We start from the raw sequence: 13,733 nt of genomic DNA, 5'->3' as shown, positions 1-13,733 counted from the left end.
GTTGACTTCGAGTTTGTATAATTAGTCATGTTTGTATATGTATAATTCGCCAAAATATACAAATACATATGTATAATATACAATTATCTAACCTATATACATATACAATTCACCTCTCTCCCACTCTCTGTCCTCTCTCGCTCGCCTCTCTCCTCCCTCTCCCAATCTCGCTTGCCATATATACAAATGCATATGTATAATATACAATTATCTAACCTATATACATATACAATTCACCTCTCTCGCTTGCCATAAATACAAATACATATGTATAATATACAATTATCTAACCTATATACATAAACAATTCACCTTTCTCCCACTCTTTGCCCCCTCTCTCTCGCCTCTCTCCTCTCTCTCCCAGTCTTGGTCGCCTCTCTCCTCCATATAATATGTAGCTACGAATTGTAATTATCAAACTATAGCTATGGAGAGTAATTAGGCTATTTTTTAGTGGCTATATGTGAAAGTTCCCCTTTAAATAAATACATAAGTTTTCGAGAAAATAACAAATACTATATAAATACGTTTTTTTATGTTATTTTTCTCTGGAAAAGTTTTTCAAAGAACTCATCGGAATTTTTCCCACGAGAGATTATCCAAACGGGAGTGACATGCAACCATTGAGGATTGATCACTCAGCTTAAGAATACTGGACAATGCAGCTAGAGAATTATTTTTCCAACAATTTGTTCTACAACAAGACAGCTATTAACATCTTCTTTACCTTACAAATATACACACTGCTCTTTATTGATTCTCAATCCAAACAAATTGCCTATGATTGCGATACTTGTGAATTCCTAAAAATAGGTGTTCCCCGGGTGATGGCTTAGTACAACTTCTCTTTTACATATGGAAAGTTAGATGGATGCACCTCATGCTCTCAAGCCTAGATTACGACACAGCACTGGTCTTCAACTTAGTTGTCTTATGCTTGACAAAGAAAGTGGAGAGCATACTCCTGCTGCGATTAGGTGCACGGATAATATCCCGCCTTGGATTATCAAATGATCTGAATGGTGTTAGAGGTTTGCTACCTTCCAGGGTACCCTGCAAAGGCAAAATTTCATTTAAGAGAAGAAACCAATTCAGACGTGCAATTGCGGTTTGGTCCTACTGGATGCTCCACAAGCAAAGTACGTAACTTCAAACAAACTTTAAGACCAACAAGGTTCAAGATTAATGATGCAATACAAACCAAAATTTCAGAACATACAAGATATTTATATATTAAATTAGACCATGAAAAGAGAAGAGGCAAACTGTCAACGCATATAGACAGACGCTCACAAATGTTTTACATCAAGAGAGATGAAACAAAATGGCAGACAAACCAACTTCAATACCAAACAAGTTATTGCTCTCTCCAGCAAAAGTGCATACTTACCTCTTGGAATTAGCTTTTTTTTTTGGAGAGATAAAACTAACCAATTGAAATATTGTTAATTGTTAAGTTATCTGATTGATTAACAAGTATACTGACAGATTGCAAGACTTTGACTAAACCACATGGATGCTCATATTTCAATGATCTTATGATCCTCAGATAGCAATGTTAAACAATGATACTCATGTCTATATATTCACTAAGTTGTCTAATACTCTTCCCACTGAATTATATTTCCTATTCTGAATTTCCACAGTTATCACATATCAAGGTAGATAAAGAAAAGTTATAGTGAAGTGGAAAAAGTTGGGCCCATTAACTTCCTCTAGAAAATAATACATTGTACAACAAGCACACATATCTTTTGGATTATTGGTCATATTGTTTAACACATACATAAATATCAGTTCTGACCACTGCTTAGAGCCTTCAAAGGAGAATTTACTTATGTAGGTGCAAAATTTTCTGAACAAACTTTGAGCTCAACATTCAAGATCATGCTGCCTATAGCATCATAGACATTTTGGTTAGACCCCTTTTGTTAATTGCATTGCCAATGTTAGACGAATAACATGTGATCACTCACTTGATATGTAAGCAAATAGATAACAGTCAAAGCAAGCAGAAAGATAAAAGGAATACTGAAATTGATACATTTTGTTACTACTAGCACAAAATTTATGCAATGACAGCTATGATCATCATCAATCTTCCTCTATTACTTACGGAAGTATAGGAAGTGGATCAACATCAATTTCTTCTAAACCACTCGTTAAGTACTATAGGAAGTATCAATAATCAGTGAAAGATGGGCAAGTTGATGTGTCTGATAACAGGATTGACAGCTATAGAAAGATGTTCTATAAGCACCTGACATATAACACACTTGGTGCAGTTTCGGGACAGATAGCATGTAATATAAGGAACAGAATACAGATAGCATAATATATTTATTTTGAGATAGATACAGATAGTATATGGAACTGTTCTTCCAATTAATGCATTTGGCATTACCTGCCGTGTGACCCCCAATGTTTGCATAGCTAGACTTGATGCAGGACCAACATTGGGTGATGGAGGACGGGCTACATATGATTTCTTCCGGGTATTCTCTTCATCTGCTCAAATAAAAATTGACAGTGAGAAGCCATGAGTCTAACGCACCATTACAGAAAGAGAAAGCGAACATGGAACCTTCACATACCTAACAAGTTGAACGCGGCAGATGCTTTTTCAGAAACTTTTGCTTCCTCAGGACTGCAAATGTAAAGAAAGATCAGTTTTCTACAACCTCTACAAATTATTTGAGAATATTGTCCAGAGAAAATGATAGCAATCTCCTTTTCAAAGCTTCAAGATCAATAGCACCACTAACCTCATAAAAGTACGTGAATTCCCTTTCAATGTCGATTTGGTTTCTGTTGCCAGATGCCAAGAGAGAGTTTTTGCAGCAGGAGTACCTAATTTAGGAAATATGATAAGAACGACGAGATACAATGCCAAAGAGAATACGAGAACAAGAGAGTATCATCAAGAAGTCAGGACACCTGAAGGATAAAGGCGGGGTCTTGCTTGTAAATGTTGCCTTGAATCCATCTTAACTTGAGGGCTGAAGTGCACCTTCTTTCCAGCAGAATCTAATCGTGCATCAATCATGAGAGAGAGAGAGAGAGAGAAATGTGTAAGTCCGCCAAAAAGGATGAGGACACAACCGCAGAAAACAGAAAGAGCTTTAACAAAATGCAATAAGGATTAAAAAGTAGCCATACTTGGCAAAATATAATGCTTGTGATGCCTTGGGATGATGGCTAATAGCTGCTGCTGCCTGAGGCCTTCTTTCTCAGTGTATGTTTTGCATGTCAGAAGTCGCTGAAATAAAAAAGCTAAGTTCCGTTCTATCCTGTTTAATTCTCATATAGACAATTTGTATTAGGGAAAGTTCCAGAAGTTACCTGATCAAGACAAGTGACCTTCAGCTCCATGGTTGTGACGTCCAATGTTTGTTGCTCAAGCAAGTCGGTTAACTTATAAGCAACAGTTCCCAGGTGGTCGACAGCATTGACAAGAGCTCTTACAGCATAGTCTTTCAGGTTATCAAGAACCCTGAAAACGAGTAGTATTAGAGGATGAGCATGAAGTAGCAACGAAAGAATACAGCATGACCAAAAATAAAAGCTACCAGCATTTTGGAGATTGCCCTAAGCATAGGAAAGATTCTTGCTGAGAAGGCTAAAAGAGCCCGTACAGCCAAGGATCAAAGAGCCTATGCACATAATTTGTTTCTACCTACTTTTGGTATGACTTCTGTAAAACCAAGGAGAAGCATGAAAAATTGACTGGAAAATATTATGTTCATGGGAATACTCTTACATTTGTTTCTGCTCGTTTTGAAGATAAGACTTTTCACAATATTCTGCAGCAGAATAGAGTTGCGGCCTCAAGTTCTTGAGCTCCTGAGACATGAGACAGGCAACACGTGATCATTGAGTTAGAACAAAGTTCATGCAAAGGTTGACAAATGGTTAATATGGAAACAGCCTCTAGCAAAAATGCAAGGTAAGGCTGCGTACAATTGACCCAATGCGATCCGGCCCTTTCGTGAACCCCATGCATAGCAGGAGCTTAGTGCATCGGGCTAACCTATATTATGACTACCAATCAATCACTTATCAGAATAGTATCAATATCAATCAACCAAAAAGTCCTCAATCCTAAAAAAAAAGAAGTTGGTTTGCCAGTTCTATGAACCCATTCATTCTATTTAAGCCCATTTTTTAACATGTCCCAATGAATTCAAAAGATGACCATAGCTGTAGGAAATACTAGCCATCAATCTACCACAACCCTCATCTTTTAGCCTAACTTTGAACCAGCTAAGCTTTGCAAAATGGTTGTAGCTAAAAGTCTCTACACATGATACATACAAGTAACTAAACAACGAAGAACACCCTGAGTCAGTCAGATTTAAGGTAATCTGAACTTGTAAAGAGTATCCTCCATCAACTGAGCTATCATCAACTTATTTTATGGTTTGAGCTTTTCGCACCACAGACGAAAATTTACATTGCAAAGTCAACCGTTATTATTTAAATAGATAAAATATTCGAAGCTACAACACAACTAATATCATATTAGCAATCACTGAACAATAACCAGATCTGATGTCGAAATTAGCAAAAGAGATTGAGAAAGAAGTAGCGAAAACCTGTAATGCCTTAACGAAACTCTTGCTTCGCTCCATTGACACTTCATCAAACGTCATCGCCGGAGAATTTCCAAACTTCAATTGTTCTACTTCCATAACTCCTCTCTTCCAAAAATCGCACAAATTCTCCACAAACAAAAAAAAAATCCTTCCAGATTAGTGGATCAACAAATCATACGGATATACATTTTATATTAAAAAAAGCTGTAACTACAGAAAGAATAATTGTTTGGAGATGGATTAGGAGTCAAGAAAAGGAGGGTTCCGGTAGGGCACGGCGGTGGAAGGTGGATGTGGTGGTGGTAGGAGAATTTATGAGGAGTGTGTGTGTGAGCGAAGCAATCCCGGGAATTGTTTATTATTGCTGGAATTTTGAAGGAGTTAATTGCAAGTGAAAATGACGTCGTATTTATTGTAGGCAGATAAGAAGGTGGTTCAACTGATACTGTGCTGCTCCTCCCACCTTGACATTGACCTCAATTTCAAAAAATAAATCATCACCATCTTTTTCACCAAATTAAATAATAAGTACTACAAATATTAATTATGAAGGTTTAATTATGCAATTTAATATAATTAGTACTTGATTATCAATACTCTCTTCCGTCTACTTTTACTTGCTCATGTTCGACTTGACACACTCTAATATTTAATAACAAGGATAAAATAGACACAAAATATTAATTATTCTCTTGATTTTTCAAGTTGAACAAGTAAAATTATACAACTATTTTTAATATACTAAATAAGTAAAGATGGATGGAGAAAGTACTAGTTAACGGAGAAGTGTCATTCACAGTTATTTATGTGCTAGTAAGTAGTAACTAATAATATAGTTATAATGATTTTGTTTTATTGCTTGGGATGGTGATAGTTGTTATACATTTGCTTGATTATAAGTTTGTGTGCTTCCAAGTATTGATCCATATGGAATTAGTACGATCCAATGATTAAATTCTCGAGGGGAATCAAGAGAAAGAAAGAGTCGAGAATTGGGAAAGCAATAAAAATAATTTCTCTTTAACTTTGTTCGAATTCAATTTATTGTTTGGAGCGTTTAAATAATTAACTTTTAAGTATTTCTAATATCAAAACTGGTTTATAACTCTTTTCATATGATTTTAAATAGGTTTAATTTTTTATTTTTTTTTATGGATTGTCTTTGGTCTTTGACTCTGTATTTCAAATATTATTGCATTTTAAGATGAATGAACCAATGGAATATTATTATTTATGAGGTGAGGAGGAATATGTCATTTTCGTCTTTAGAGCACCTCCACATGGCTAACATGCCCATATGAGCTAGATGGGGAAGCTACTTAATGAATTATCATTAGCACCCCTATAGTTTATGGGAACATTAAAAGCACCCCGACATTCAACTAACCTTCTTCACATTTAATACACCTAAATTCAATTATTAATCACTCTGAATGTAACATTGAATGCAATGTAATTTGACTGACTCAACCATGTTAAACATTTTCTTTTTTAAATTATTGACTATACTATACTCGGTGTAGGATTTATCTACGTTTATTTTTAAAGTAATTTTGAGTGTAAATTATGTTTTACATTAAGCTCTAACTCATATAGTCATTAATGGTTTAGGATTTTGACATGATTGATTTGTTGGTTTTTTGCTCTTTGTATAGCTTTTTAGACTTCCGTAGCACCAAAGAAATTACAACCAATTTTTTGGTCAAACGTCAATGCTTTGATGTTAAGAATGGTACCTAACCTTTTTTCTACTTATGTAAACAATCATGCTACGCAATTCCATTTATTGTTTGGGCTAGTTACATAAGTACTACTATTTTTTTTTTCCACCCAAACCTCCCGGAGGATCAATAGTGTTCTCACTTACCCTCTATCATTGATGGTGAAGTATCAATAGTGTTCTCACTTACCCTCTATCACTGATGGTGAGATATTCAACCACTTGAGCAAGCCTCACTTAATAATTACCTACTATTCGGTAATCAAACATTGAAATTAGTCTAAAAGTAAATAATTTAGTACCAAGATTAACCATACAGAAATATTTATCTTTTACTTTAATTCGACTGTTATGAACAGAACTGACCTCTTGTTATGAGCAGAATTATAGTGCTATATATAAGTTGCAACTTGCAAATGCAGGTCTCTACATCTGCCAGTGAATTGTTTGGTGTCTCTGATCGAAGTTGGGTTGTCCAAATATGGCTAACAGTGAAGGGACCCCAGGAGGATGGGGTGTCAAATCAGTCATTCCTTAGTTTAAATTGGCTAGAAAGAGAAGACATGTTGTAGTAATATAATTGACAGGGATGAGTAGTACTTCACAAAATGCAGAGCAAACACTTTGAAGCGAAAGCAACCACATGGTATGCTATATACTATACACATATGTACAACAGTCTGAGTTTTACAAACACAAGCCAGTAGCTGTAGCTCAAATGAAGTATACAGTAGAGAGAAGTAGATGTCTTCCTGGAAGAAAGAAAAAAAAAACTCCAGATATGTTCTTCTGCCTGCAGGAGTATATTAGTACATATATATTTGTATGTATGGATTATTCGATTTTGGAATCTAGAGCGAAAATGCGCCAAATTTTTCGGGCACTTCACTTGCTACGTTTGGTGGTCTGATTGTTCCTCCTCATTTCTCTTTATGGAGGCGAGAATTGAGCCCAGGTGCCGCCTCAGCCATGGAAATTTCAATACTGGAGCAATGTTTCTCGAGGTAGGGGAAGAGATTTCAAAGAAAGTAGGCTTTGGTGTTGAGGCACCGCCAATGTATTCAATTAATTCCTGCACAGCAAGTACATGGAACTTTGGAGGTGCATTCAGAGCAATGTTGTGAACCCGGTGCTCATAAATCTTCCCATCTTTATCAAGCTTATACTCTGAAGTACCATCGAACCGACCGTGGCTCTCCCATGGAACACGCGGAATGCCATGAACAGTCCACCGAACTATTATCATATTTTCCACTGGCTGCCAAACACTAACAATGTCAATCCACAAGGTCCTAAATAACATCCTGCCATGGAATCGTAGGGCCCAGAAGATTGATTTATAATTATCAATGCCAGTAAACGTGTTGATTGGATCTTTGAAGACAATATCATCCCTGTAGAACGCAAAAGAGCACCATTAGCACCTCAAACGTTAATTCACTGAAGTCACAATTGGGTACAATGTCATCACACTTGCATTAATTCACAACTAAATTAAGTGCACAATTACATGCATATGCAATTCATACAGCATCCAAGGAGGTGGAGCAAAATAATTAAGGGTAAAAACTTACCCGCACCAGTGTTTACACCAAACTAATAAATACATAGCATGTGTTTACACACACTTCTATCACTTAACCATGGTTAATTGACGCAAGTTTACTGTATTATTTTTCCCTAAAACTGTTCCGACAGCATCTAGAAAATAATAATCTAAAGTTGTAATTACATCCTAATTATGTAACCTCTGAAGTAAACTACTAGAAAGGGACCTGGCCTGCCCACTGACTATCAACAACAATGAGAACAACTGCTCAACCCAAGCTAGTTGGATGGAAGTCAATTTAAAAGAAGAATATAGAACATGTGAAAGAGATCATTCTTTTGATACTTCAAGCCCTAGGAAGTCTTTTTGTGGATTACTGGATGGAAGCGAGACGTGTGAAGCCACAATTGTTTGACAAAGCAGCTATTGCTCACCTGCCATGATCCTACAACACCCAACATGATCAATTCCATTCCCCATAATCTCCAGGGAAAGGACTGGGGAAAGGACTACCATGATCTGTTTGTTTGCAAATTTGTGTTGGAAGAACACTTATTTGTCATGATCCAACTAGAATCTATATGATCCTCCCTACGAAACTAAGGATATCCCAAATGGTTCAATTATCAATCTTATTATCTTTAATCTTATTCGTTTGATGAAGTAATGATTTTATAGATATACAAAGTAAAGTCAGTGTACAAGCCACAAGGTGTATTGTTCCAAATGGCTCATATAATAGAAAACTCAGTTTGCCCCCAAGGCTAGCTCAAGTGGAAAAAGGTGGAGGATTTGTGGCTTAGGTCGTAGGTTCAAGCCCCACACCATGCAAAGCGAAGCCCGGTATTTAAGTGGAGAAGGGTAGAGGGGCTAGCCCATTATCCACCGAGTTTAGAAGGCTGTGATTGGTCCAAAGGGCGAGTCACAAACGGATTTCTCGGTTATCAAAAAATAAAAAATAAAAATTAGCAAACTCAGTTTAGGCAACCCAGTTCAGAAGTCCAAAGTCCTTCAGACTTCTGTAATTAAAGCACTGACTTCAACTGCTACAATTACTGAAAGTGAACTGCAGGATGCAGCAAATCACAATTAGCTATCCCAAAAATAAAAATAGCATTTTTAACCCACTAAGCTAATTCAATCCTCGCAATCTAAAATCTTCAAACAAAATAAGAAGGAAAGAGCCATCAAAATGCTAATCCACAAGAACCATATGAATGACTTAAAACGGGAAAAGTGACTGTTTGCTTCTCCACTTCTCATATAAATTCTTGTTTTCATAGGGAGCTTGAGTTTCAACAGATATGCCTATTTCAGTTTTCATTATTTGCCTATACTCGATCTTGAAACTTGAAAACTACAACTTGAACCAATAAGAAGAACTGTAAATTATGGTGCTACTTCTAAATAAAAAAAAACTTATTTCTTTTCTTTTGCTTTGGCGACTTAACACTGAACATTTTTTGCGTTTACTTTCGGCAAATGCTCCTCCATTAATAGTTGTCTAAGACTCTAAGTCACTTCTCACTTAGATCTTAAAATATTGACATTTTCCAAGTACTCTTGGTCTTAGTTGCACGGACTCTTCACTTTTGATGCCGCACCCGTGTCGGATTCTCCAAAAATACACTACATTTGGCGAATCCGACACGCACCCGTTGACATTTTTGAAGAGTCCGAGCAACATAGCTCTTGGTCACATTTTTCAAAGAAAAGTTTCTTTCCCTTGTTCCGGCTCCTCAAACAAATGTAACAGATCCCTTAATTGAAAAAGAAGGGGTAGATAATCTCACCATCCTTAAGTTCTGTGGATACTTTCAAATAGTTAAATGATTCTTGCTGCAATTACTGAAAGTGAACTGCAGTATGCAGCAAATCACAATTAGCTATCCCAAAAATCAAAATAGCATTTTTAACCCACTAAGCCATTAGTCAATCCTCGCAATCTAAAATCTTCAAACAAAATAAGAAGGAAAGAGCCATCAAAATGATAATCCACAAGAACCATATGAATGACTTAAAACGGGAAAAGTGACTGTTTACTTCTCCCTTCTCATATAAATTCTTGTTTTCATAGGGAGCTTGAGTTTCAAAAGATATGACTATTTCAGTTTTCATTATTTGCCTATGCTCGATCTTGAAAACTACAATTTGAACCAATAAGAACTGTAAATTATGATGCTACTTCTAAATAATAAAACTTATTTCTTTTATTTTGCTTTGGAGACTTAACGCTGAACATTTTTTGCGTCTACTTTCTGCAAATGCTCCTCCATTAATAGTTGTCTAAGACTCTGAGCCACTTCTCACTTGGATCTTAAAATATTGACATTTTCCAAATACTCTTGGTCACATTTTTCATAGAAAAGTTTCTTTCCCTTGTTCCAGTCCCTCAAACAAATGTAACAGATCCCTTAATTGAAAAAGAAGGGGTAGATAATCTCACCATCCTTAAGTTCTGTGGATACTTTCAAACAGCTTAATGATTCTTTCTGCAATTCACCCAAATCTAAAAAAACTCAAAATTTTTGTTTCTCATATCTGGTGTTATTGCTAGAACAAGACAACCAGATCATCACCTGCATCAATCTACTGACGCGTCAGTTCCGAAATAGTTAAGGTCAGCTATAGGAACCTGATGTATCAATTCCACTCCATTCATGCCCATTTTGGCTTCAGTACACATGTTTCATCATAATTACACTATTTTTTTATACTAATTGTCAACCTATTGACGTGAGAGTAGCTAAGGTTTGCGCAACTAAAATAAGCTGAATTAGGTCAGAAATCAGGGATATTTAAAAAGAAAAATAACATCATTATCAACAACACCTAATCACAACAAAAATGGATAATTAACAACTCAAACCTGTAGATATCAAAGCTTAGCTCCTTATAGAAGAGGGAAGGAAACTCCTCTCGGATAGTCCGAATAGCATAACCCGTATTCAGATAGTAATTCCGCTTCTCCTCCTCCTCTTCCTCGTTCACCTCAATCGACGACGACAACGACGTGCTAGTCTGCACATGAGCAGAGAACTGTGCGTAAAACCCCAAATTATTCTCTGAATTCAAAGACGGAAACTCCTCCAAATCCTTCACATACGAATAAACCCTAACCCTAGCACCCCTAATTCCGCACCTAGAAACCGTGAGCTTCTGAGCATTTCTAGGGTTTAAGTAAGAAGAAATCCTCAGAGGAAGGCGACCGGCGGGGAATGATGAAATTTCCAGCGACGGTAAAAGAGTGGTCATCGGAGATTAGATTTTGGAAGAATTTAGTTAGATATTTTCCAATTGGATAATTGAAATATAGTTATGGAGTTGGATCCGCTAGAAAATTCTCCTATTGGTGGATGAAGGAGATATTTTAGTAGTTAAGACCTTTTTTTTTTCAACGTAAATATCTTGAAAAAATGTTCACAAATATTAAAATGGGATTATACTTTCTTCCTCGATCGGATCGCATTCATCTTAAGAATACCAATCAAGCTCATATGAATATTAAGTAATAATAGCAAAAAATATTTCGTACTAAATAATATTAATAAAATTTTAAAATCGTATTCAGTATACGGATTTATAAGTCGTATTCATATATAATTTCTCTTAGTTAAAATTGCCTATAAATTACATTCAAGGTGATTTATAATCGCACTCCCTAAATACAAATATCATTCAAAATGGAATGTTCTCTCACCATGATAATGGAAAAAAACCCTTAGAAAATGACAAAAAATAGTCTTATGTGTTAGGTTCAGCAGCAATGAGATAGATTATGGACAGAACTTAAAAGTCACAAGTTATTACACAATCTTTAATTGGCAATGTATTTCCCTTTAGATATACATGATATAACACATTGAATAATTACACAGGCCATCATATCATATATGTATAGTAAACTGATAAGGACTGAGATATAGCTCAGAACTTCAGACATCACTCTTGATTGAAGAACTATAATTGGTTTGATCATCATAGTATTTTGACCACAGCATCACACCACCATACTTGGAAGAGTTTTTTATTGAAGGAAGAACTTGGGAAGTGAGGTCATCAGCAGGGATGAATCCGCTTCCCGCGGCGGCAGGAGCTGCTGGCAATCCAAGGAAAATCTTTGTGGCAGGGATATCTGCTGTCCACTGTTTCCATGCAGCTTCAAGATTGTTAATATCACTAGAACTGTATTGACAAGGAGGGTTGTTATAGAATTGAACCCAAACATAGTCGAAGAGGCCTGTTTTTAAGGCGTTTCCGATCCAAGCATCAGGGAATGGGCATTGAGGGGCTGCTGTTAAGTAAACTTTATTTCCCATACTGCTATATGCAGAAAGAGACTTGGCAAGAACATATCAGTACAGATTGGTTCCTCCTTCAATATCAAAGTCTATTCCATCTAAAACAGCATCACCAAGTGGACGTGTTGTCGATTGTCCCCCCAAGAAGTTGTTCCACAGATAAGTGGCAACTTGCCTAGCATCATCAGCAGAAGCAAGATAGTAGCTCCCAGCACTGCCTCCAATTGACAGAATCACTTTAATTCCTTTCTCTTGGCAGGATTTTATATCTGTGCTTAATTTGGTACACTCACCAACATTTGGATTACAATGACCAGATAGATCTATCATTGGTTGTTGACCATTTCCAAAGGTTGGCAAAAAAGCTATGTTCACAAAGTCATAGTTCTTCGTGACACAGGTTTCCGCCAGAGTTCCTTCACCTCCATTCTGACCCCAGTAAATAGCAATTCCACCAGCATCACAAGAAGCTGCTAGTACTAGAATCACTATGGAGAGTAATGCAAGTGATCTATTGGATTGGAGTTTCATTCCTTGATGATGTTCGCTAAATATTGAAATGACTTCTATAGGAAACACTTTAAAGCTGTTCTGCTTTAGAATTCTGGTAGATAAGCACTAGAGCATTGCTTTTATAGGATGGGAAATTTGTTTTCTCAGACTGCTACTTTGTGCTTATGCTAAGAAAGGCGTGGCTTCACGGTTAAGTAGTTCTCAGTTTTATTCAAATTCTATGAACAATCTTTTGTTTATGCTTCTGGATTATTATGTTGTCTCTTTCCCCTTGTCTTCTCCCAAAGTCTTTTGATGTTAAAACAAAGGCAAAGCTTTTCCTTTTACATAAAACTAGCCCACAACTGTGAACCTTGTTAACTGTGCCTCTTCCAAATTCTATCTCTTCAATGAAATGGACCAGTAGCTTCAACACTGAAAATAGTTTATAAGAAACAGAATTCTCTTTGCCTCCAGTTATAAGAAATATTACTTGCTTAGACAGAATAAAGTAACAATACTCATGGCATGAATTGTTAAAGATGGTTAGGTGGTTTTGGTTGGGCAAACTAAACTTAGTCATGATTCTGGAGTTTTTGGTGCAAATCTAAGTTGAAAGGTTCATTAAACTGTAACTTACTGCTAATGGACTTGATGAGTACAATTAAGTAGGCATAGATAATAACTAATATCTTTAAACCAACGTCGAAATGAAGAAATGGACCGAAAGAGGGATATTAACTTGTCTTGTAATTCTCTCTACTCATTATATGCAAGCCATTAAACATCCATTTTTTGGTTAGTAGAGTCAACGTCTTCCAATGAGACTCAGCTGAACTCACCAAAGAGAGGGATAAAGAAGAAGTCTGAGCGCTAAGGATGATAAATTACTATAACATTCATTGCACAAAAATTGGTAGGAGATAGGTAAGAGGTCTGGTAGATTGTACTGGTGCAGCTTTTGGAGTTTACGTCAGTACGTAACACGATGATGAAGCAATGTCAAAATTGTGGACTTCAAACAGTGATGATAGGTAAGAGGTCTGCCATTATGTTTGAGAACACGATATCTTTTT

The 13,733-nt window shown here is 36.3% G+C and overlaps 2 protein-coding genes and 1 pseudogene across 2 annotated transcripts; all 3 read right to left on the bottom strand.

Annotated features, from left to right (window-relative positions):
• Window positions 1–660: 660 nt before the first annotated feature.
• LOC125816151 (protein ABIL1) lies at window positions 661–5,056 on the bottom strand. The gene is made up of 9 exons (XM_049495744.1): window positions 4,596–5,056; window positions 3,761–3,843; window positions 3,343–3,493; window positions 3,160–3,259; window positions 2,938–3,027; window positions 2,766–2,850; window positions 2,595–2,647; window positions 2,405–2,508; window positions 661–1,053 (listed from the first exon to the last, which is right to left on the bottom strand). The coding sequence occupies exons 1-9, from the start codon at window positions 4,689–4,691 to the stop codon at window positions 898–900; spliced, it is 918 nt and encodes a 305-aa protein (XP_049351701.1). The 5' UTR covers window positions 4,692–5,056; the 3' UTR covers window positions 661–897.
• A 1,886-nt stretch (window positions 5,057–6,942) lies between these two features.
• Window positions 6,943–11,258, bottom strand: LOC125816206 (uncharacterized). The gene is made up of 2 exons (XM_049495790.1): window positions 10,734–11,258; window positions 6,943–7,709 (listed from the first exon to the last, which is right to left on the bottom strand). Exons 1-2 carry the CDS (start codon window positions 11,117–11,119, stop codon window positions 7,208–7,210), a joined length of 888 nt encoding a protein of 295 aa, XP_049351747.1. The 5' UTR covers window positions 11,120–11,258; the 3' UTR covers window positions 6,943–7,207.
• Window positions 11,259–11,799: 541 nt separating this feature from the next.
• LOC125815707 (hevamine-A-like) lies at window positions 11,800–12,749 on the bottom strand (annotated as a pseudogene).
• Between the last annotated feature and the right edge of the window lie 984 nt (window positions 12,750–13,733).

Source organism: Solanum verrucosum, unplaced genomic scaffold (genome assembly GCF_900185275.1).
Source record: "Solanum verrucosum unplaced genomic scaffold, falcon-dt-bn FXZP01000261.1, whole genome shotgun sequence".
NCBI lineage: Eukaryota > Viridiplantae > Streptophyta > Magnoliopsida > Solanales > Solanaceae > Solanum > Solanum verrucosum.
Note: the sequence above shows the minus strand (reverse complement) of the source record. Positions and strands in the feature narration are given on the sequence as shown.

What these genes read in the sequence shown, in the direction of transcription:
- LOC125816151 (XM_049495744.1), bottom strand. Translation starts at nt 4,691, where the DNA reads ATGGAAGTAGAACAATTGAAGTTTGGAAATTCTCCGGCGATGACGTTT. An exon ending in GTTTCGTTAAGGCATTACAG is followed by an intron (nt 3,844 to 4,595) that starts GTTTTCGCTACT and finishes CTCATGTCTCAG; the next exon opens with GAGCTCAAGAACTTGAGGCC. An exon ending in AATTCACGTACTTTTATGAG is followed by an intron (nt 2,648 to 2,765) that starts GTTAGTGGTGCT and finishes TTACATTTGCAG; the next exon opens with TCCTGAGGAAGCAAAAGTTT.
- LOC125816206 (XM_049495790.1), bottom strand. Translation starts at nt 11,119, where the DNA reads ATGACCACTCTTTTACCGTCGCTGGAAATTTCATCATTCCCCGCCGGT. An exon ending in CTAAGCTTTGATATCTACAG is followed by an intron (nt 7,710 to 10,733) that starts GTTTGAGTTGTT and finishes TGCGTTCTACAG; the next exon opens with GGATGATATTGTCTTCAAAG.